The sequence below is a fragment of the Spermophilus citellus genome, assembly GCF_964194105.1.
Source record: "Spermophilus citellus genome assembly, chromosome: 4".
Classification (NCBI taxonomy): Eukaryota; Metazoa; Chordata; class Mammalia; order Rodentia; family Sciuridae; genus Spermophilus; species Spermophilus citellus.
In genome coordinates this window covers 112589528-112611928 of record NC_138185.1, presented here as the reverse complement: position 1 = coordinate 112611928, position 22401 = coordinate 112589528, and the positions used below count along the sequence as shown (strand labels likewise).

General features: G+C 47.9%; 1 protein-coding gene and 1 long non-coding RNA gene across 2 annotated transcripts in view; one reads left to right on the top strand and one right to left on the bottom strand.

Annotated features, from left to right (window-relative positions):
• ANP32A (acidic nuclear phosphoprotein 32 family member A) overlaps positions 1-17270 on the bottom strand; it is a 30359-nt gene extending 13089 nt beyond the window's left edge. Inside the window, 2 exon segments of the mRNA XM_081289049.1 lie at positions 16782-16948; positions 16951-17270. Of these exon segments, the coding sequence (XP_081145175.1) occupies positions 16782-16948; positions 16951-17128 (345 nt within the window). The 5' untranslated portion in view covers positions 17129-17270.
• On the top strand, positions 16902-22120 carry LOC308646305. Its single transcript, XR_014021358.1, has 2 exons — positions 16902-17041; positions 21636-22120. It is a non-coding gene; the product is annotated as an uncharacterized lncRNA (long non-coding RNA).
• Positions 22121-22401: the final 281 nt, after the last annotated feature.

The window sequence follows — 22401 nt, the reverse complement described above, 5'->3', positions numbered from 1 at the left end:
TTTTCCCAGAAGCAGCAGTGAGGTCCAGAGTTGCACCCAGTGCCCCAGACCCCACAGCCGGGTGATTTTTTTCCTTTCTTTGCTTTTCTTTCTTTTTTCACTACAACACACATGACCACCCTGGATTAGAAATTGCAGTCCCTAGTGGAAAGCCGTGGATTTGACGGATCACCCAGGAAGCTTCCCAGCTTCTGCTAACAGGAGGAGGCTATTCTGCAGCCTCCATGGTAGCCAAGCTTTAGATCTCCACACTTCTCAAAGATCTTTCAAAATCTTAACTAGGGGCAGGGCCCCACGCTACTTTAAAAACAAACAAAAATCTCTCCAAGAAAAAAGCATCCGTGTCCCTGATTTTTTTGTTGTTGTTCCTACAATAGAGCTAGGAAGGCAGCGAGGAGCACATGGCGCAGAAAGTGGTGACGCCATCCTGATTATTTTCGGGAGCCCAGGAACGCGAGCCCAGGGCGCCGCAGCGGTAATTAAGCTGTCGGCCAGGCCGGCTCATAGGCTGAGCCACGGCGGGGGGGAGGGCCCACATTAACATAAACCCTGTGACTCGCTCGCGCACAGTCACCACCGCCGGGAACTGGAACCCGCTCCTCTCTCCTCCCCAGGGCGTGGGGAGGACTTGGCTTCGGCTTTGCCTGAGCAGAGGGAGCTGGTTCCACTGCAAAAGCTCCGTCCAGTTAAAGACAGGCTGGGGCAGTATTGATCCCGGTAGTTGTAGGACCTCACTTTATGCCTCTCTAGTTAAGGAACCGTTGCTGGGCCTCACCCCCTACGTTACTTTTGTTGCTTTCCTCCCCTTAAACCTCATTTCAGCCAATCTAGATGATGCTACTTCACTGACCTGATGGGTACCACCTCCTGTGGGAAGCCTTCCCCAACTGCCCAGCCTCTGCATTTCCTGCCTAATTTAAGAGCCTGTACAGGAAAACCTTTCTAGAGTTACAGGAAAAGGGCCCAGAGGGCAGTTTGGGGGCTTTGAAGAAGAGGAGGGGGCCTGGGTTCTGAATTTGCTGGGGGAGGGACAGGGCTCAGGAACAGACAAGTGGCCTCTCCTCCCTTTCTATCTTGGGGGGGGGGTGGTGCCAGAATACCAGATGAGGCAAGAATCCACCCAACTAGTCTGAGCAGGGATGTGTGTGTAAGTGAATAGGCAAGCAAGCAGAGAAGGAAAAGGGGACAAGCAGCACTCAGGTACACTGCAAAGGATGCTTCTCAAGCAGTCTGATGACCTGCCTCTAGTCTCCTCTCTGTGCCACTAGTTTGCTGTGTGCCCTGTGTGAAGTCACCACACTCTCTGGGCTTCTGTCTGGTCTCTAGCCCATATACTGGACAATGGAGCTTGAGTAGAGATGAGGCCACTTCTAGTTCCAAAATTCTGTGGGTCCAAATACTTTGAATCTATGAGTGTCCACTTCACATCAAACTCAGTCCCCAAAGGAGGTGATTTCAAGGGCCAACGAACCCAGAGCTGGTATCCTGGGTGATTAAAAAAAAAAAAAGGATTCCCATGCCCCCCCATCCATTAATGCCCCCTCATAAAAACCTGGCACCCCCTCCCAAGGCTGTCAGTCTCTTCTCAGCTCTCTGTTAGCACAGTCAACAGGAATAACACTCCTTCCACCCTCCCAGGCAAATTGCCGTTGCCCACCAAGTGCCCTGATAAATGCTACAAGGCCATTCTTTCTTCCTTCTCTCTAAACACAGCCTTGCTAAGGTTTCAGGTCTCAAGAGTCCCCGCAGGTCCCCTGCCCAGAGGAGCTGGCTCTCGGTAATGGCTTACTGAGCTGTCACACGGAACAAGCCAGTCAGGCTGGAGGAAGGGTCAAGGTGCAGGTGGGTAGGGGCCCTGCAGAACCATCCAGCTTCTAGAAAACCAACACTTTTTTCCCCTTTCTGAGGCGAAGCAGCCCACTAAAACAACTCTTAAGTAAGTCAACTGCTCCAGTGACTGATCAGGTTGACACTAGCTCCAGAAACCAGATGAGGACATTTAAGCTGGGCTGTGGACTATAGAAACTAACTGCTGAGGAAATCCCACTACAGACCTTGGGGCCCAGGGCCTAGGGTCTCTGCCTTGTTTAGATCGTGACTGCAAAACAGAAGTGAACTCATTTCCCCAGTTGTAGTACTCAGCTGGCAATTCCGTTGTTGTTCAGCTCAGCCCACAGTGGCTATGAAGGCACCAAGCCATTCAGACTCAGAGGCAGGACACTTCTCACAGCTTTGCTGTGGGCATTTGCCCCATTTCTATTTGGCTTTTTTTGGGGGGGGGTGGTGGGGGGGCAGTGCTAGAGGTAGAACCCTGGGGCTCATACATGCCACTCTACCACTGAGCCACACCCCCCCCAGGCCCTCCAGTTGGCTCCCCCCTGCCCCCCCTCCACCCCTACTGGGAATTGAACACTTTTACCACTGAGTCACATTCTCAGCACTTTTCATTTTTTACTTTGAGACAGGGTCTCTTAAAATACAGAGGCTGGCCTTCAACTTGCAATTCTCCTGTCTCAGCCTCTGGAATTGCTGGGATTACAGGCATGTGACCATGCCAAGCCCCAACTGGCTTTTAAAAAATGCTTCGAAATGGGCTCATTGCCACTCCTGTCATCCCAGATACTTGGGAGACTGAGGCAAGAGGATCACAAATTCAAAGCCAGCCTCAGCAACTTAGTGAGACTGTCTCAAAATTAAATAAATAAATAAGGGCTGGGGATATGGCTCAGTGATTAAGGGCTCCTGGGTTCGATCCCTGATACCAAATAAATAAATAAATAAATAATTTTTTTTTTCAAATAACTAAAGAACCCCAATCAGTGCTACCTCTAGGGACTGCTGTGCTTGATCCAGCCCTGAGCAATTGATGAAGTTGGGTGAAAACAAGCAGTGGTTCACCCAAGGTTAGAGTGGCCACTGAAGTCAAACTCCTAGCCTAAGGCCCACATCCCAAAGTTGTAGCCTCTCCTGATGAACTAACTCCTCTAAGAAAGAGTCAACACAGGAGGCAAATACAAAGGGCTGCCAGGGAAGGACCCTAGGCTTGAGTGCAGCCCTCCATCCAGCCTCAGCCCCCTGGGGGTTAAGAGTACAAAGAGGCAGGGAAGCCCAAATGACCTCAGAATCAAAACCTCCTTGAACTTGGCTCTTCCTTCCTAGCCACCTCTACCCCAAATGACACTAACCTCAGCAATGACAGAAGCAGAGCAAATCTCTTGACATTGAAGCCCTAGTGTCCAATCATGAATGGGAAACCGCTGATTTGGGCAGAAATGGGAACCAATCTTGTAGAACCTAAGACTGGGGCTGAAAGTTCTTTCCTCCAAGACGACAAAACAAAGTAGCCCAGGGTTACAAATAAGAAGCAATTTAATCTTAGTTTTTTTCTCCCTCAGACAAATGTAAAATGCACAACTTGCCTAAGTTTGTAAAGTCAGGGCTTATGGTAAAATATTGGTGATAGAAGTGCAAAAAATTCTGGAAGTAAATATTAGTTCCATATTTCTATTAACTAGAAGGGGAATAAGTTAAGCAATAGACTGAGGGAGAGCAAGAAAGCAATGTGGAGGTGGCGGAGAGGGAGAGACTGACACTAAGACAGGCAGGGGAAAAAAAAAGGAAGAAAAGGAAACAGTTACAGGTTTTGTCTAAGTTCTAGAGTTCCACCTGTTCACCTGGGTTTCGGTGATACAACTAGATTTATTCTCTCTTTTTAATAGAATACAGATTGAGTTAATTGTTCACAGGTCTACCACTGCTTTAATCTCAAAGTGCTAAAAAACAAAACAGGAGGAGGAAAAAAAAAAAACCTTACAATTTTTGACTCTTGAATTTTAAGAGTCTGGGAAGGGCTAGATGACTGTAGAAATGGCCCTAAATTGTCCTCATTAACAGCTCCTGAGGAGGCCTCTGCCATGGCAGCCAGGAAGGTCATCCTAGACTGTGTTGACAGAAACAAGTGGGATGGACAGGTTCCTTGGTTCAAGGTCCCAAAACACTCTGCACTGATGAGCCCAAACTTTAAATTCTGAAACTTGAAGAAGGTAACCAGGGTGGAAAGGCAATTTCAATTAAAGAACAATTGAAGGAACTAGTGATGTTTAGGTCAGAGGGTGGGGGAGACCATGACAGTTATCTTTCCCCAACTATTTGAAGGAGTGTCATGTGCAAACAGAGGTATATTTAAGTTTTCTGCATTACTCCAACAGTTCCATTAATCAATGTGCAAGATTTATAAAGGGGTAGGTTTCTGCCTAATGTAAAACCTAAGAGGGTCTTTTGATCACAGTGGCTGTCTCATGAAGAATGGGCTGTTCTGAAAACTGGTGAACTCCCTGGTCCTGTAAACATGAACCAGAGGCTGCTAAATGACTGTCTGCAAAGCATTATGCATAAACAGTGCTGAACAATTATCACATGAAATGATATTATATAATGAAGCTCTGCAAAGAGACAGTCCTGGGTCTTTTCCCTTTTTAAAAAAAAAATATATATTTCTCCTAGTTGCGGATGGACACAATAGCTTTATTTTATTAAATTTTTTTTTTTAAAGTGGTGCTTCACTCGTGCTAGGCAAGAGCTCCACCATTGAGCTACAACCCCAGCCCCTCTTTTCACCTCTTAAACTGCTAGGATTTGATTCTCTCCTCTTAAAGCAACCTTACTTGCTTGGCCCAAAGGCTCAATTTACCCATTCAACAAGCTGTGTGGAGTAGCCATTATACGCCAGGCACTGAGCTAGGCATTAGAGATACAAAACAAACTAGGCTTCTGCCCTCATAGGTTTATATTCTAGTGGGAGCACCAGATAATAAGTTAATGTAAATAATATTAATATTATAATATTAATGCTACAAAGAAAGAAAATGGGAGAAAAGCAAATGTGACAAGAGATAACAGAGAAAAGGGTGACCAGGAAAGGCCTATTCAAGGCAAGGTTTCTGCAGAGACTTGAACCCAAATGAATATCTGGGAAGGGGAAAGGAAGAGCCACCACACAGACTCTGAGCAGGAAGCGCACTTGTCCCTATTTGGGAAGAGCTAGGAAGCCAGGTAGCTGTAACAAAACTTGAGGACGGAAGGAAAGGAGGCAGTAGCAAGAGACTGAGGTATGGAAAAGGGTGCTGTCTGCAACATACTCTTACACACCCACAGCACATTCCACAAGCACGTGGTAGAGCAGGGGATCCATAGACAACAGAAGACAGAATTGTTTGGACCATCACAAAGGAGATTACCCAAGATTTCCTTTGCCTTGCCCTAAAGTGGGGTGGGGGGTGGGGGGGATGAAAGAACTGTTTCTATCCCATGCTTCTAGGTAGAAATGGGCCTAAGCTATACACTTGGGAAAATCCTTATGGAAGAATGTTTTAATTTTGTGTAGGCACCTGTGAAGAAATTAGAAAACATGGTTTGGTTCCAGGCTTTACCACTTAGGAACCAGGTGTCTTTGGCCAAGACTTCACTGAAACCAGTTTCTTCATCTATAAATTGGGAAGAACCCACACCAACCCCACATCTCCATGGGACCAGATGGGTATGAAACCACCTGGTAAGCTTGCTGTCCTGGAGGTTACCGTAATAAATTTTATGAGTGTATTTCTTACTCAGGACTTTGCAACCCAGAAAGCAGAGACCAGGTATTATACAACACCAATTCCCCCATATTGCCTTGCACTTAGCTTTCAGTGAATGTTTGCTGAACTGAAAAGCATTAAAAATAACCTGGGACAATGTTCCGCCATTTTCCCTTCCTGTTACACACAGCCACACTGCTCCAGAAGTCCCTCTTCACTGTATCCTTCACTTTCAGAGAAGAATCAACTGAGCCATATCATGGCAGTATGTTCAGGGGACAAACCCCCAGAAATGGGAATGGGGACAAGGTCTGACACCTCTGGGTCAGTTCCTTGCTCAAACATCCCAAGAGTGCCAGACCAGATCAATAGAAGGGACCACAGATCTGCCTAGGACATGGCCAGGAGTATTCTGGGAAAGCCCATGAGAGCCAGGGAAATACACAGGGTACACAACATTCCTTTCCAGATTAAGATGACTTGATCTGGTACAAAGTCCAGAAAATTAAGTAGAATAGCTAATTCAAAGTCACTTTTGTGTTTTGTTGTTTCCCTTTTTTTTTTTAAAACTGAGGTTTTTAAATCAGAAAGTATAAGCAGATATGGAGTTAATGGTTGAGCCCAGTAAGGGCAGTGACTATAATCTTATATTAACACATGTCTGCAAGTGATCTGTTTGGGGGGCTGAGGGAGGAGGATCATAAGTTCTAAGCCAGACTAGGCAATTTAGCAATACTCTGACTTAAAATAAAAAGGGCTGGGGATGTAGCTCAGTGGTGAAGTGTACCTGAACCCATTCTCCAGTACTGAAGTCAGGAGGGGATGAGGAGGAAGATAAAGAGGAAGAGGTAGAAAGAGAGGAAGGAGAAGAGGAAGCAGCATCAGCAGAGATGATGATGACTACATACAGTTATTCCTCTCTGCTATCCTGGTTAACTACTTACTGAGCCAAAGTTTGTTCATACATGACATGCACAAGCAATACAGAATCTTTTTTCTCTTTTTACCCAACCAACATATCATACTGATCTTTACTTGTCTTTTGTTTTTTCATGAAGTTCATGTAATAGGACACATAAAAACCTCCCATGTTTCTTACTTGCAACTACTGGTTGTGTTCCATTGTGTGGATGTGCCATCATTCTTCTCATCCAGTCCCTTATGATGGGTATTTGGGTTATTTCTATTTTTTATTATAATAAATAATTTGCAATGTAAGTAAACTGGAGCATGTCATTTTGCACTCACCCAGATTACTGAAAGAAGTGCTGAAATCAGATCGCACTTCTGATTATAGGGTGAAGTCCTAATGGGCTTACCACTGCCCACCTGTGTGGATAAATAAGTCAACCTCCCTTCATTCATTAAATGCTACTCAGAACTTACTAAATACCAGGTATGACTCCAGGTTCTGGGGATACAATGATGAAGGTGTCCTTGTCTTCTGCCCCCAGAGTGTCTGTCCCATCTGGGAGGGATAATCAAAGGGACCTTTATAATACACAAAGGCAGTCTGCTGGGCCTTGAAAGCTATTTAACCTCTGGGCCTGTCTCCCTGTCTCAAAACCTAGGGGGGTTTTCTAATGGATCAAAAAAGTAATGATTGCCAAGTACTAGCATGCAGGTACCAGGCAAAACTCATTTTAGGTGCTCAATAAGAGGTTCCATTCCACAATAAAACATTTTTTTTTTATTAAAAACCAGAAATTTTGGCTCGACATGCTTCACTTTCCTAGGAAAACAAAGGTAGCAGATTTGGATGTAGATGAGAAAGAAATAGAAGTCAAGAATCTAGAGTATTTGCATATATCACCCAGTAGCTGGGAGGAGATTTGGTGATCAGAGCTAAGGTTCCAGATTCCATGCGTTACCCGAGGCTGGAAACCTGGTTTTTGCACTCCAGCACAGTTCCTCAGTACATGACTCTGGGGTACTCAACCTTTCTGAGCCTCAGCTCTCTCTCTCATTTGCTCGATGGGAACAATCTCACTCATCCTGCATCATTTCTATATAAATTAAATAAGAATATGTTACCTGGCACAAAGGAACGGAACAGTCAAAAACAAACAAAGCACATACTTGGAAGCAGTGCCCTCGTGAACTTCAACCAGAGCCCCCTTTTCACAGTCTTAAGGTGGGCTGCTACTAGATGTGAACCCATCAGCCAACCATGGCTCATCCAGCTCCTTGGAAGAGGTGGGTCAACAGTCATACGTGTGATCTCTACCTAACGATGAGCAGCTTGTTTCGCCCCCTAAAATAAGCCCTGGGCCTGAGTTCTGCCTCACAAACTCTAGGATCAGAGGCATTGGTAAGTTCTTACCCAGCCCACCCAAAGCACCTGGACCCTCCAAACCAGGGCTGGAGGACAGAAAAGGTCCAAGTGAATCAAAAAACGCAGTGGGTGCAAGTGGCACATGTCTATAATCCCAACAGCTCGGGAGGCTGAGGCAGTAGGATCACGAGTTCAAAGCCAGCCTCAGCAAAATCAGATGCTAAGCAACTCAGTGAGACCCTGTCTCAAATCTACTATTGTTAATAAATGCAATTTAGAAGTCCAAATTGTTTAAAGCATGAGTCCCAAGAGGATAATAAAAGACATTCTGGGATGACGAGGCAGAGGTCAGTGCCTAAGGTTGATGAGCAGAGTTCTGGCCAACTGTTACAACTTCTCCCTGTTTTGCATCCTATTAATGGTCTCATGAGTTCACATCTTAATCTTGCTGGACCTCAGCTTGCTCAATGGGAAGACGGTACTTCTAGATAGGTATTTTAAGGTTCTGGCTAACAGCAATGCAAGCCCACCTTAGGTTACCAATACTGCTCAAATCTCAGGCCCCCGAAGCTTTCCTGGATAGTCATATTCTGTAATCTTCATAGTACTTACCGCACCACCACCTTGTTTGGTGATTTATTGGATGCTTCCTCCAGAGAAGGGAGGGCCCAAGTGGGCAGCACAGGTGATGTGCTTATCTAGTTCACTGCTATATCTAGAACAGAACCCACTACACAGCAAGCATTCAATCAATGTTTGTAAACAATGAATGAAAAGAGTTAGCCAAGGCTGGGGGTCAGCCAGAAAGGTAGGATTTTAATTCTTACCTGAATTTACCATCTAGATAACTCTGGTCAAGCTATGCAGCCCTCTGCAGTATTTTCTATTTGAAAAAACCATCCCTATTCATAACCCACTTGAATCTAATGTATGAAATATGATATGTCAAGAGCTTTGTAATGTTGTGAACAACCAATAAAAAAAAATCTAAAAGACAAACAAACAAACAAAAAAGAAAACATCCCTATAACCCTAGTTATATCAGTCACTCCCTGTTCCTCATCAGGACATCCGGGTCCATAATAAGCCTCCCGTGCTAACATGACACTAAATCCAATTCAAGTCTGCTTTCTGGTATGGTGGGCACCTCTCAGACCAAGAGCCACACTTCACTGGAGCCTATGGCTACTGATCAAACTTAGAGGCACATCCTCATTTCCACATGTGACTGTGTCCTGACAATGATCACACTTGCCACTAGAATTGGCAGAAGGTTCCTGAGTACCCACACAGGCCAAACACTTGCAATGAATTAAGTACCCTGTGGCTTTAAGAGGACAATCAGCATTCCATTTCAGCTGCTGCTATCCCTACCCACAACAGGAGACCCAGAGGGCTCTCCTCTAGAGGAAACCTCTCTAGATTCACAGACTAGTTCTCAACCAAGACACATAAAGTCACGTTTGCAGAGCTGCAAACTAGACGGGGGCTCAGAGGAGCAGAACCGCTCATTATGGCTTCAGGCCAACCTTTGCAGACAGGCTTCATCAGGCCTACCAGAGACAGCTAGGAGGCGTCAGAGTACATACAGCCCACTCTTCTAGAGTACACCCAAACTCCACAGTGGGGAAACATGCAAAAGTGGAAGGAATGCCTAAGAGGCCATCCTGGCCAGTTCCTTTCCGTCCACATAGAACAGGCCCCTGAGCCAGAATAAACAGGCCCTTCCCACAGGTAAGCAGGTGGGAAGCCTGAGAAACAACTCTGTAGTCACCAGAGCACTTCTTTGTCCCCAGCTGTGGAAGAGTAACCCAGGGCTCCACATACCCTCAATGTGCCCTCTGGCTAGAATACAAAGAGACATTGATTGACCAGGTCAAGAGAAAGGAACCACAAACACACACCCAAATGAGGTGCTACTGGAATTAGCTAAGGAGATTGCTGCTGCATGACCTGGACACCACCTGATAGGTTGGCTGAGTCCCTTTCTCCTGGTGGGTCCAGGAGGGCTTCATGGAAAAGGAACCTCTTAGAGCCCTTTGAAAGACTGGAAGTCGCAGACCCAGAGTTTGGCAGCCAGACCAGGAGTGGAGAGGCAGGAGGGCCGATGACATAGGACAAGAGCACAGAAAGGCAAGTCAGGCAGAGGACGTGCCACCTCGAGGGAAGCCCTGGGGAAGAGGACACCAGCAGCTTGCCTAATGTTCCTCCAGCCCCACTTCAACAAAAAGCTGAGGGCTCTGTCCTCTGCCCAGGCTTCCCACTTGCTTTAAAAGCCACAACTCCTTACAACAACTCCTGGAGAAAAAAGCATTACTGTTATTTACAATTTTATGAAGGTAACAACCAAGGCTCAGATCTGCCAGTAACCTCAAACTGAGCAGTCCTAGGGCACTACCCACTACACCTGATGGCCTTCCTGCTCCATAAAAGGCCCACTGCCTCTCAAACCCTTCAGACTGAGGACGGGCCAAGTCCAATTGATTACACTTCCAGCCACAACTTGAGGAAATAGGGGTACATGAGAGATTATAAGTGCAGTTGAGTAGACGTGTGAGGGGGGAGATTCTGTGTGCCCTGTGTGGCATGGGGGGGCAGGCCAAGGAGTGGACTCCTGCATCCTAGCAGGTTAAACCTTGGACCTTTCTCTATTTGCTTGCTCCACTTCCTCTTCTTTTACTTCGATTTAGTATAATTCTTCCTACCTGCTGTGAAGTTCTGCACCCTCCCTCCATGTGGAGGTTTCCAACTGTGCTTTAGAGTCCTCTTTTGAGCTTTCTAAAAATACACACACTGGGGTACCACCTGGAAACAGATTCAGTAGTTGGGGCAGAGCCTGGGAATCTCTTCAAATGCTTCCCTGGTGGCTCTAATGTAGAGCTGGGGTTGAAATCTGCTTTACTAACCACACACCCTTCCTTCCTCCTGTTTATCACTCCAACTCCTACATGGGAACCAGATAATATCAAGCCTGTGCAATCTATTCCTGTCATGTCCTTCTCTCACTTGTACTGAACTCAAACAATTAAATTTGCTACATAGATACTTTAGTAGAGTAGTCCATTTAAGTAGAATCCCTGCCTCATTCTGGATGCTGGTGCCCAGGCTGTGCACAGGCTATGGCTGATAAACAGGTCAGTGGAAGTGGTTCCCTCACTCTCTTATTCTTCCCCTCACAATCATACTGCTTTGCCTGCCAGGAAAGCCAATCATAAATGGTAAGGTGAGAGCTAGTTACATAAGGTGGGGATGAGTCCCTCCCCTAGAGGCAAGAGCCCTCTAAATTTACTATCATAGGTCCTTGCCTCCACCCTCCTGCTATCCCTCCTACACAAACTCTCATCCCCTCCAACCCTTCTCATAATGTCTGCAGAAGGTAACAGAATCCAGAAATCCAGACCTGAGCACAGCAGGGCTGGCAGGTCTCTCCCCTCCTGAGCTTCACTATGCCCCTCTCCCAACTCTCCTAGCCCAGCAGATCCTGCTGCGTCCTACTTATGCCCAGACTCAAGTAGAAAAAAGCTACCCATGTACTCTATCAGCTCTGAGCTGGGAAGGGATTTGGGCATATTGGATGAGGCATTTCTTAGGAAAGCAGGTTTCAATTTTCCATGAGAATGATGTCCCAGGCTGGGAGGGGAAGGGTGTAAGGCCAGTGGGAAGTCTGCGGAGCGGACGGATATCTTTGAAATAGCTGCAGCAGCAGGGAGAAAAGGAGCTGCAGCTGAATCTCAAGTGGCAACTACCCTGGATACAGTACTGGGGCTGCTCCAGTTGTCTGGATGCTCCAGCTATCCCCAGATCTAAGAACAACAGCACACCAACCATTAAACTGCTCCCAGGGAAATATAACTTCCTGCAAATTTGAATCTCCAGCTTACAACCTCTTTTCCCAGGGGAACAAATGTTACCTTTTAATATAATGTGCCTGTTGATAATGTAAAAAATTTTAAATGAACGCCAACTAAGGTTTCTAGCAGAACAGACTGTAACAATAACAGCCAGCATTTCCTGAGTGCTTACAGTGTACCAGACTGTTGATCAGTATTATAACACCCTCATCTTATAGAGACAAAAAGGGAAGGTGCTACGAGGTGAAGGGACTTGCCCAAACATCCCAGGTAGAAGTGGGGGAGACAGGATGTACACCTAGGCAATATCCCCTCTACAATCCTGACTTGGTGCTACAAAGTGTTGGGGGCCCTCAAGAAACCTCCATAGTGAAGGGCACACTTAAGAATGGGGGACAAGAGGGGATGAACATACAGGAGGGGGTGGGGGGATATGGTTGGCTGAGGGCCACTAGCACAACCAAGAATATTGGAAGGCATCTGTCTGTTGTAGGAAGCTACAATGATTCCTTATTCTGTGACTATTTGGGGTGGGAAAGAGCTAGAAGTAAGGAGAAGAGGGGACCAAGAGCCCCTCTTGGTTTAAAGTAAGGGAGATTTCACAAGACTGCTATAAAAAAGCACTCTCTTCCCCAAACTAAATCAACAATATCTAAGAATACCTTAATATCCATCTTTTAAATATCTTTCAACAGTAACAGGGTATGAAATCAATTTATGCACCCAAACCAGCACATTTTCTTTTTAATGCTGTATATGCATGTTAGTGCTAAACATATGTTATTATTAGGATCAAGATTTGGATGCTACTGATCTAATTCAACATCCCCACTTTAGATGTGGAGAAAACAAGAGGTTGAAGAACTTGTCCAACTTAGTTAATAGCAAAGCTGAAAACAGCACTCAAGTCTTTAATAGTTCTCTGGTAATTTCCTCACCAAACCGGAATCTCCAAAAGTAAATACCTCTGGGAAACACAGCCTGGACTTTAATCCACATCAGAGTAATAGTAGAGTAAGCTGATCTTTTAGATCTGCTCCCTGGAGCAAGTTTTGGTAAAGGAAATGATAGGAAAAAGCAGGGGGCAGTCATGAAGCTAAAATAAAATCAATTTAGGGAAAAACACATGGATTGCAGGGCACGGTACAAAGCAGGTATTAGAGTCAGGAAAAAAGACATTTTTACCTTATTTAGGACTTTGAATTACCAATACCATCAGGACAACTGCTTCTATACAAGAAGGCTACTATCATGTCTTGGAAGGTGGCTCAGGGCCATGGGTGCTTTGCTCATCTAGTTTCAACCAATTTTATTAAATTCAATAACAGACGCCTTCACAAATCTCCATCCCTGCCAGACTCTTTAATGAAAACATCATTGTTGGGCATTTAGTATTTGCCAAATAGTTACATTCCAATGTAACATAAGATTCTGAGTCAGCTCCACATTTCTCTACCTGCCTGTGAAAGGGAGGCAGTATTGCTGTGTGCTAGGTACTGGTGGAACATAGGTCCCAAAGACCAGAATGCTAGTTAGTCCTGCAGGGGTCAGCAGGCCACAATGGAGATGTAGTAGCAAAAGTCTCTAATAGTGCCCCTTCTGCACACCAAAGTGAGGAGCTGCCTCTTAAACGAAGTCAGGCCAAAGTTGTACCAAGTTCATTCAACCAAGGCCCAATCTCCACTGAGCAATAGCTCTCGGTTCTTTTCTGAAATGACTACACCAAGACAGAGAGGACAGAATAGCAAGCAGACATCTCATGAGTGTTGTGCGCAATTTCCAGAAAAAAAATCAACAGCCCCAAGACTAGAAGAAAATTACCTTGAGAGGCTGGTGGTGCAGCAGCAGCACAGAGAGGAAACTGGGTCTGTGTTTTGCCATCTTTAAAGTACAGGATGCCCTTACTGGAATGAGGATTTGTTCCCTTGAATTTACTTCCTCCTCCCCTCAGCCTGGCCATCTTCTATCCATTCCTTCTCAGTACCTCAGGCACAAGAGGCTGGTGGGAAAAATAAGGGCTCTGAAACCCAAGCTAGGATCCCAAGATGACTTGTGGTTTTCAGCAATCTCTGTCCTGAGCCTGATGCCAGCCACTGGGCCTCAAACCTCGAATCTTTGCAGTGCAAAGTTCCTTCCACCTGTCTCTGGGAATCTTGACAAAGAGTGGTACTTGGACAACTTCTCATCCTACGGGGGTCTTGGATCAAGAACTAAGCTCAAACTAACTCAGGGCACATACAAAAGGTCTTGGAAAGATCCACATATTATGACTTTCCATATGTTTAAAGAAACAAGCACCAGATCCCTGGGGTCACCCCCTGAATCTATTAAGCCAGATTTCTGCAAAGGGCTAGATAACAAACTTAATCAGGAAGCAAAATTAAAAAGACTATACACAGGCACTTTTATAACAAGCGTGAAAACAAATTTCCACAATTCCTTTATTGATAAAATTCAAAATATATTAGATACAATTTTTTTTTGTGGGGGGGGGGGACACAGTTCTGCTAATGAGACAGGTACAATTGGGAGGGTAGATAACATTTTGCTTAACTGGGACTCAAAGTCAGTGCTCCTTATCATAAAACTGATTACAATGTTTACATGTACAAATTATTCTTGGCTCATGGCAGTTATTAAACCAGGCACCTCAGGTGTGGTTTGGTGACCCCATGGTAAACCTACATCCAGGGGTAGAGTTTGGGAAATCTGCATTTGCTCTCCAAATGATTCTGGTAATAGACAATGTTTGGGTCCCAAAGGACTACACAACCCTCAAAGTTGTTGTCCACCTAATCTCTGGTTTTATAGTGGAGAACCAAGCTCTGCTGTCTGCCACAATTTAACCTTTCCAAACCCTAGATGATTCATCCTGACAGCCAGATGATGCTGCACTGCTTGGCCTACCCTTAAGGAGTTGTTGGGAGGATTAAATGAGATGATCCATGAGGTGCTATTAGTATACTGTCCCAGATACTAAGGACATACCAATTCTGTTCATGCATTACATGCAAGATCCCATATAAGCCACTGCCTAAGAGTGGCTCCTACTTATCTTGTTACCTAAAATGTGTCCCCTGACACCTAAAATGCCAGATTCATTTGAGCCTAAGTAGATGTGATGTGCTAAACCAAATTCTGTATGGCTTCGCTTAAAATTTCAATGCACAGGGCCTATGGTTGAACACCCCCTCATACCCAGTATCTAGAACCAGGAGACTACATGGTCTTCATTTCAATACCTCAGTAACAAGAAACTCACTCTTCATAAGGTGGCACCATTCCAAAAGTGGAAAAGAAAAAGCTCTTCCCCATAGTGCCTTACCACCACCACCCCCCCACACACACACAAAAGTAAAAAAAACGGTGCTTCAAGGGAGGCTATAGAAGGTTGAGGCTGAGTACTGACTAGCTGACTTTGAATCCTGATTCTGACACTTATTAGTCACATGATAACTGCTCTCTACTTCAATTTCCTTAAGCATAACGTAAAGATAACAAAGTATGTATCTCATAGTGCTGTTGTGGGGATAGATTAATTGCTACCTCTAATCCACTTAGCAATGTGTCAGACCCAGCATGGGAGGTATATAAACATAAGCTATTATTATTGTTCTTATTCTAAACTAAGAAGAAACCCAAGTTATGCCTCACTGCACCCCAATATCTTTCTGAGAATAACATTATCATATACTGAGCACCTACTGAGGGCTAGATCAAACCAATTTTGCCACTTAGTGATTAAACAGGATTACAATTCCCATTTTACAAGAAATCAAGCTTCAGAAAGGTGGGTAACTGCTCCTCCAACCTCAATGTCAGGGGATTCAAACCCAGGTCTCTGCGGTTCCAAAGCCCAGCTTAATTTCATCATGGATCCTCAGAATCAAACTGCCATCATCAACAGCACCAGTAACAAAATTCAACTGATCACAACTATAAGGAGATCTCAATTTTCTGCCTACGAATCCCAGATTAGCCTGCATACACTGGAGTTAATATCGAGCTACTTAGACCCAATTAGGCAGTCAGTATACAGTCAGCTTGGAAAACATCATGCGATGTACTCCAAAGGTCAAAGCTGGCTTCCAGGGCAGCTCTTGCCAGACACTGCCATGAAAGTTAGTAAGTATCTAGGCAGACATCAGAGTCTACGTTGCTTTTTTAAAAGTCTCAGAGACAACAGCATTGGAAGATATAAACTGCCTGGGCTTTAACAGCCAGAGAAAGGCAGTTTACTTTTTGCAAAACAAACCTTACTCTTCTTTCGGTTTAGGGTCATGTTTGGTATGGTAGCTAACTTCATTATCCCGGCAAAAATGAGGGGAGGAAAAACAGCGAGGGGGCTCTGCCAGCCGGTAGGGTGCTGCGACACCCACCTGAAACATGCAGCTCGACCTACCTTCCCGGAGAGCCCAGCCCGGGAGGGCGTTTCCCCAGCGCATCCCCGACACCTCGTCCCTCCCGGGTAAGAGGCTGCTTGCTGTCCTTGGCTTCAGTCAGGGCCACTAGAGTCGCGCGCTCAAAACCCTCCCGCCCGCCAAAAGAAACCTCATGTTTAATTTCCCCTCACCCTATCACTTCCGCTGAAGGAGCAAACGCCAGGACGATCGGTTCGTCCTCGAGGCCACATTTAACTACGTCTAGAACGCCTGCCTGCAGGAGGAACAGCGAAATACCAGGGAAGAGGGCGGGGGACAGGGAGCCCGACTGGGTGTGTGTGGTGGGGGGGCTCGGGAGAGGATCGTCGCCCTGCGACGCTCCAGCAGACCTCAGGCCGTGGGCGGGGGGGGGGGGGCTGGAAACCCCCAGAGGTGAGCAGAGCACAAGGGGGGGGGATCCCTGGAGCCAGCTCCCCAAAGCCAGAGGTCGTCGGGGCAATGGCGCAAGACTCCGCTCTCCCCCCCACCCCCCAGCGACAACAGCCACGGTGACAAAATGGCAGCCCGGCGCCCGGCAGTCGTGCCACAGGCGTGCAGGGCCCTGGCGACTGCCCCCGCCCCCCAATAACGCCTCGGCGTCCTCGAGCTCGGCCCCGGGCGGGCCTGGCCGTTAAAATACTAATCACAAATAAAACACCTGGAGCTCGGAGCCAGCTCGGGAAGCCGCAGGCCGCCGGCGCACCCTCCCGGCCCGCGCGCCCACCGCCAGCCGCCGCTCCGCGCCGCATGGAGCCGGGAGCCCGAGCCCGCATTCCGAGCCCCGCGCCGCGCGCCGGCCGCGCCATGGGGGAGGGGCGGGGCGGCCGCGAGAGACCCGGGAAACATGGCTGCTCGTCCTAGTTCGGCGTCGCGGCGTGGCCACCAGCCCCCGGATCCGAGTTGGGAGAGGTGCCAAAGGTGGGTGTGTAGGGGCCCGGGTGGGAGCGCGGCGGGGAGGGGCGCAGGGGGCGCTCCCCGGGAGCTATTCGTCTTAAAAACGTTCATTTTTAAAAAACAGTTCCTCCTCCCCCACCCCTTTTGTCCCTCTTTCGCGAGCTTTCTCTCCTTCCCCCCCAAATGTGCAGAAAGTGCCCCCTCCCCCGCCACCCGCGCCCCACCCCGCCTCGAGGCAGGGGGCAGGCGTGTGGGCCGGGGACTCGGAGGCGAGGGGGCGAAGCGTGAGAAATCGCTCCCAGTTCGGCGCGGAGCGCTCCCCTCCCCCAGCACACACTCGGGGAAGTTTAAAGAGCCGGTTCGACCCGCTTTCGACGTCGCTCCCAGTTGGCCAGCAGCGCTGGTCGGGTTGGTCCGGCCACCGCGCCTCCACACCCACCGGCCACGACCCCGGCCCCCTACTTGGCGCCCTTCCCCCTCCGCACAGGGGGCTTCCGGAAAGTACGCGGGAAGACCGCGGCTCGAGCCCCCTCCCCCATCACCACACCCAGCCCCCAAAAGCTCGGGCCCGGGGTCCCAGCCGGGAAGAAGCGGGCCGCCGGCAAATTGTTCGCGGAAACTCCTGCCTTCTGTGGCGGCACCCCTTCCTCCCCGCCATAAGGCACTCGCACGTCTACAGTCCACAGCTGCGTTATGATGGGGGTGGGGGGACAAAAAGGATCTTGTTTTCAAAAGTCTCACTCAGGTTTGGGGGAGGAACTAGGGAAAAGAGGAAGCCAGGCCTGCCTTCGCCAAGGACTCGGTCTAACACGCTGAGGGGCGACAAGTCGGTGCTGCCCGGACTCCCAACTCCGCGCAACCCCGGGCACCGAGGCTGGACGCGGGGTCTTCCTGCCTGCGCGCCCCGGGTGCCCCCGAGGGCCCAGAGAGGAGTCAGCTAGCGTCTCCGCCCCAGGCCCACGGGTTTCCTCCGCTGAGCGACAACTCGCAGAAAACACTGGTGTTTTAAGGGGAAGAGGGAAACAAATAAAAACGAGTGTTCAAGTCACCCAGCCTCACCTTCCTCCTCGGAGGTGGGCTTTCGCCCGAGCTTTCTAGTTCCCACCCGTGCAAGTTTCCTCGGGCCGGACTCCCGCCGCGGCCCAATCAATAACGGCGACGGGAGGGCAAACTCCCATCCTGAAGCTGCGCGTCTGCCATGCCCGCATAAATGTGGACCCAGCCAATACCCACCCCGGGCACCGGCTCTGGGCAGCTCGCGTCCTGACAAAGTTTCTCGTGCCCATTTATTAACCAAGTGCCGAATGGCTGCCAGGGAGCCCACCCGGGAGAAGGACGGGCCAGGGGCTAGTGCTGAGGGGCACCAGGGCCCAAAGGCTGGCATCTTAGGAGGGAGCTGGGCGAGGGGGACCGGGACGTAGCCTTTGGGCAACTTGCACTAACGATCGCTCGGGGTGGGGAGGCGCGGGGATTATCTGTGCCTCTGCACGTTCGAAAATCCCTCCCCCTCCCTCCAATTTATCCTCCCTTCGTTAGGAAAGGAAGAAACATCAGCATCTGGCCCAAAGGTGGGGTGGAAAGAGTGAGGGAGAAAGAGGAGGAGAGGAAGGAAGGCAGAGAAAGGGAGGGAGGGAGAGAAAGGGCGCGTTCACGAACACTACAAAGTTACAAATATGGCTCCCCCGTCTCTCGCCTCATCACTGCAAAGAAATGAAGACGCACTTTAAACTCGAGCCATTCCCAACTCCACTGCAGCCCCCTCCCCACGCGCTTTCCCTGGGGGCCTCGGCCCACATTTATCAGAAACTAAACTGGACTCGCGAAACCCAAAACTTATTGTGTGCGCGAGCGAGGGAGAAAGGGAGGGGGCAGGCGCGGGAGGGGGCGGAAGGAGGGGATACATGTATAAAATATAACACCCCCCCTTTTTGTTGTTAAATCCAGGAGGCAGCCCCTCTCCTCCTCCTCCTTCCTCCTCCCTCGTTAATCTTTCCCCCAGACGAAGTCATGGGAGCAGGGAGCCCCAAGGGCTATTTCGCCCCATTCTCTCGGATCCAAACGCGTGCGCCGGCTGGTCCCCGATGGGTGCACACTCGCACGCACACACTCGAACCCACACTCGCACACGCGGGAGCACACGCACAGGTAGTCACACACCAAGGGCAGCGGCGGCGGCAGCCGGAACATGCTCGGATGGCATTGCAACCCCCAATCTTGCAATTCATTTGCAGTCGGACCCCCAAGCCTACACCTCCGGGTCGCCCTCCTCAAAAAAAAAAGTGCCTCCCCCCAATACGCGCGCGCGCGCGTACACACACACACACACACACACACACACACATACACATACACACACAAAGTAGGAGAATGGACCGACGGAGATATTTTTGGCAAATGCTCACATCAGAGGGCGTCCTGTTCCGCAGCTCTAAATGGATCCGTTTGTCCATGTCCATCTCTCGCGCTCTCTCTCTGCAGAGGATCCCGCGCCGGCGGAATTCAATTAATAAACCCCGAACCCACGGCCGCGCGTTTTAGGACTTTGAAGGCTCAACCAGCTCCGCTCGGTTCTCGAGCCCCCAGCACCCGCGGCGCACACTAACCTGATCACCATGGAGGCGGGATCTGCGGCTTCGCGGATAAGGGGCAGCAGCTTGAGCCAATCGCTGCTGAGAGTCTCCGAGCAACAGCCAATTGTGGCGGCATGGGGGGGGGAAGGGCCCAATGGGCGGGCTGCGCAGCCGGCCAGGGAGGCTCAGCCATTTGGTTGTGGTGCCGGAGACGGACCCCTTTAGGTTTCGGGGCGGCTGAGGAGCGCGGCGGCTGCTAGGTGGCTGAGCCAGCGGGGTGGGCGGAATGGCGGGGGAAGGGAAGGTGATTGCACCTCGAGGGCTCCGCTGCCGGGTCTCGCCTATCCGCCGCCACCTCAGTGTTTGGCCGGGGGCGGGGCCGCAGGTGCATTATACAAGGGGGAGGCGCGGCCGGAGGGGTCGGGTTAGGGTTCCCGCCCGGCTGAGGTCTTGGTGGGCTGCCCTGGGCCTGCCCGCGCTGTAGGCGGGAGCTGCGGAAGGAGGCGGGCGGAGTGAGGTCTGGGGGCAGCTGGCGGGCTGATGAAAGGCCCAGGAAAGAGGGGGAGGGGTCAAGGGTGCAGTGGGGGAGGGGATGTCGTCTTCAGGGTCCGGCGGGTCTAGCTGGGGGAGTGTGGCTGATCCCACTCCGCAGAGACCTACCCCACGGGTGCAGCTTACAGCCCGCGCACCCCTTCCCCCCCGACCCCCGTCCTTGTCCTGGTCGCCGCCATCGCCGCCTCTTGAATAAATAAGTAAATAAGAGTAAGATGCTTCCACCTTTGGATGACTTACCGCTCGGTCTTGACCCTCTCTCCGCCGAGGGCATTTAATTTCGTTGTCAGATGAGGCCAGCTTAAAAGGAGTGGTCACCAAAGTCACTCAGGATCTCGTTTAGGCAAAAATGAATGAAGACCACGGATTAAGAACTGTTGCTGAATGTATGGAATATTAAAAAGGAGAAAAGGAAGGTGCTAGTAACTCTTAGTTTTATGGGCTTCATAGGTCTAGTGAAAGGGAACGGCGCACAGTTTATTCTAATAGTCCACCTGAGTCATTTGGTTCCATCTGAGTTGCCAAGGAGACTCTAATTGGAGTATTTTCTCCAGGTTTTTCGGTTTACCATTTTTTTTGTGGGGGGGGGGGGTTTGCTTTGTTTTGTAAATCACCTTACGCTTTAGGAAACTAATTTAAAGTCCTAATTTCCTTTGGGTTGCCAGCTTCTTAATGGCCAACCCTAGGACCTGGTTTGTGTGCTAAATTGGCTGCCTGTGCTGTTAATAAATCACGGGGATTGTTATCAACAAGGACAGATAACATCTTTACCTTCTTACGCCATACAACTGTTATTTTAGTGTCTTTCTACAGGTCTACACTTTCCCTACACACCGAGGTACTTTTTTCTTTTTAGACACATTGTGTTTAATTTTCAGGATCATGGGTTCAAGGGAGAGATAAACGTGTATGTATGTATGCATGTTACAAATTTAAAATATGGTTACATAACACTGATACAGTGTCGATCTCAAACAAAAAGTTTAGGAGGAAATAAAGAGCTACAGAACATAAATAAAACAGAATCCTTACACTGGGGAAGAATCTGTAGTAATAATTGCAAGCTGATGAAACTGCAACTAAGCATTTTATTCAGTAAATTCAGGTAAAATAATGAATTTGAAAAATTGACAAATGTTTGAGTAGCTGGAAAATGAAAATAAAAATTAGAAGTCATTGTTTTATTTCATCTAAGTATAAATAGGATGATTTCTTGGATTAGCTGACATCTCATCCTCAGATATTGTTAATTTTGATGAAGGCTATTTGTGTAGTTGAAAATTTTTAATTGTATTCGCTTCTTTTAAAACAAGAGGGAATTACCTCTTTGCCACTGAGTCAGTTGTTATTTCTGGATATGGTGTTTAAGATGGTTTTAATGACAGAGCTCTTCATCAGAAGCACTTTAAGTCAATATGGTATGTGAGATCCCTACAAGAATCCTAAAAGTTTTTGCAGGATAAATGCTCATCTTCAACCTAAACTTTTAATCACAGTTGAGACCACACTGCTGGCAACATGATGTGAGACAGTGCCTTTCCAGAGGAGTAATCCCTTTAAAGCCAACCAATCAAGTGTAGAGATGTGCAGGCTTCCAGCATTGCTAAACAGAAGCAAAGAGCTCACATTGGTGTACCAGGAGTGAAGAGAATGACTTGGAAGCCCAAACCCTCATTAAGAACATTGTATGGAAACAAGGTTGTAAAAAATATCATAAACTCATCACCAAATCAAAATATTAAATCTAACTTGTTTTAGAAGCATTTTTATACATTTTGATAACAGCTTTTGTATTAGTGTTAGAAAATTTGAAAGAAGGCTTCCTTAAATGTCAATCATCACAGAAGCTGAACTGTCAAAAGTATTTTTTGCCTCAGGAGGCTGAGGCAGGAGGGTTGTGAGTTCAAAGTCGGCCTCAGCAAAAGCAAAGCACTAAGCAACTGAGACCCTGTGTCTAAATAAAATACAAAATAAGGATGGGGTTGTGGCTCAGTGGTGAAGTGCTTCTGATCAAGTTCCCACCTACCCACCCCCGCCACAAAATTATTTTTTGAGTACTGACCATTTTCCAACATATTTTGAAAAAAGAAATTTTCTTGTTTATTCCTACGAAAGTTTTAATATGATTTTTTGTCTATTTTTTATTATCAGAAGGAAATAGTAATATAGCTTAGCTAAAGTTAACTGATTGTCTTACAAGACTTGACTAAACAAAAAAAAAAGTGCTCTTAAATTTACAGTTTTTAAATTAAATTTTATTGC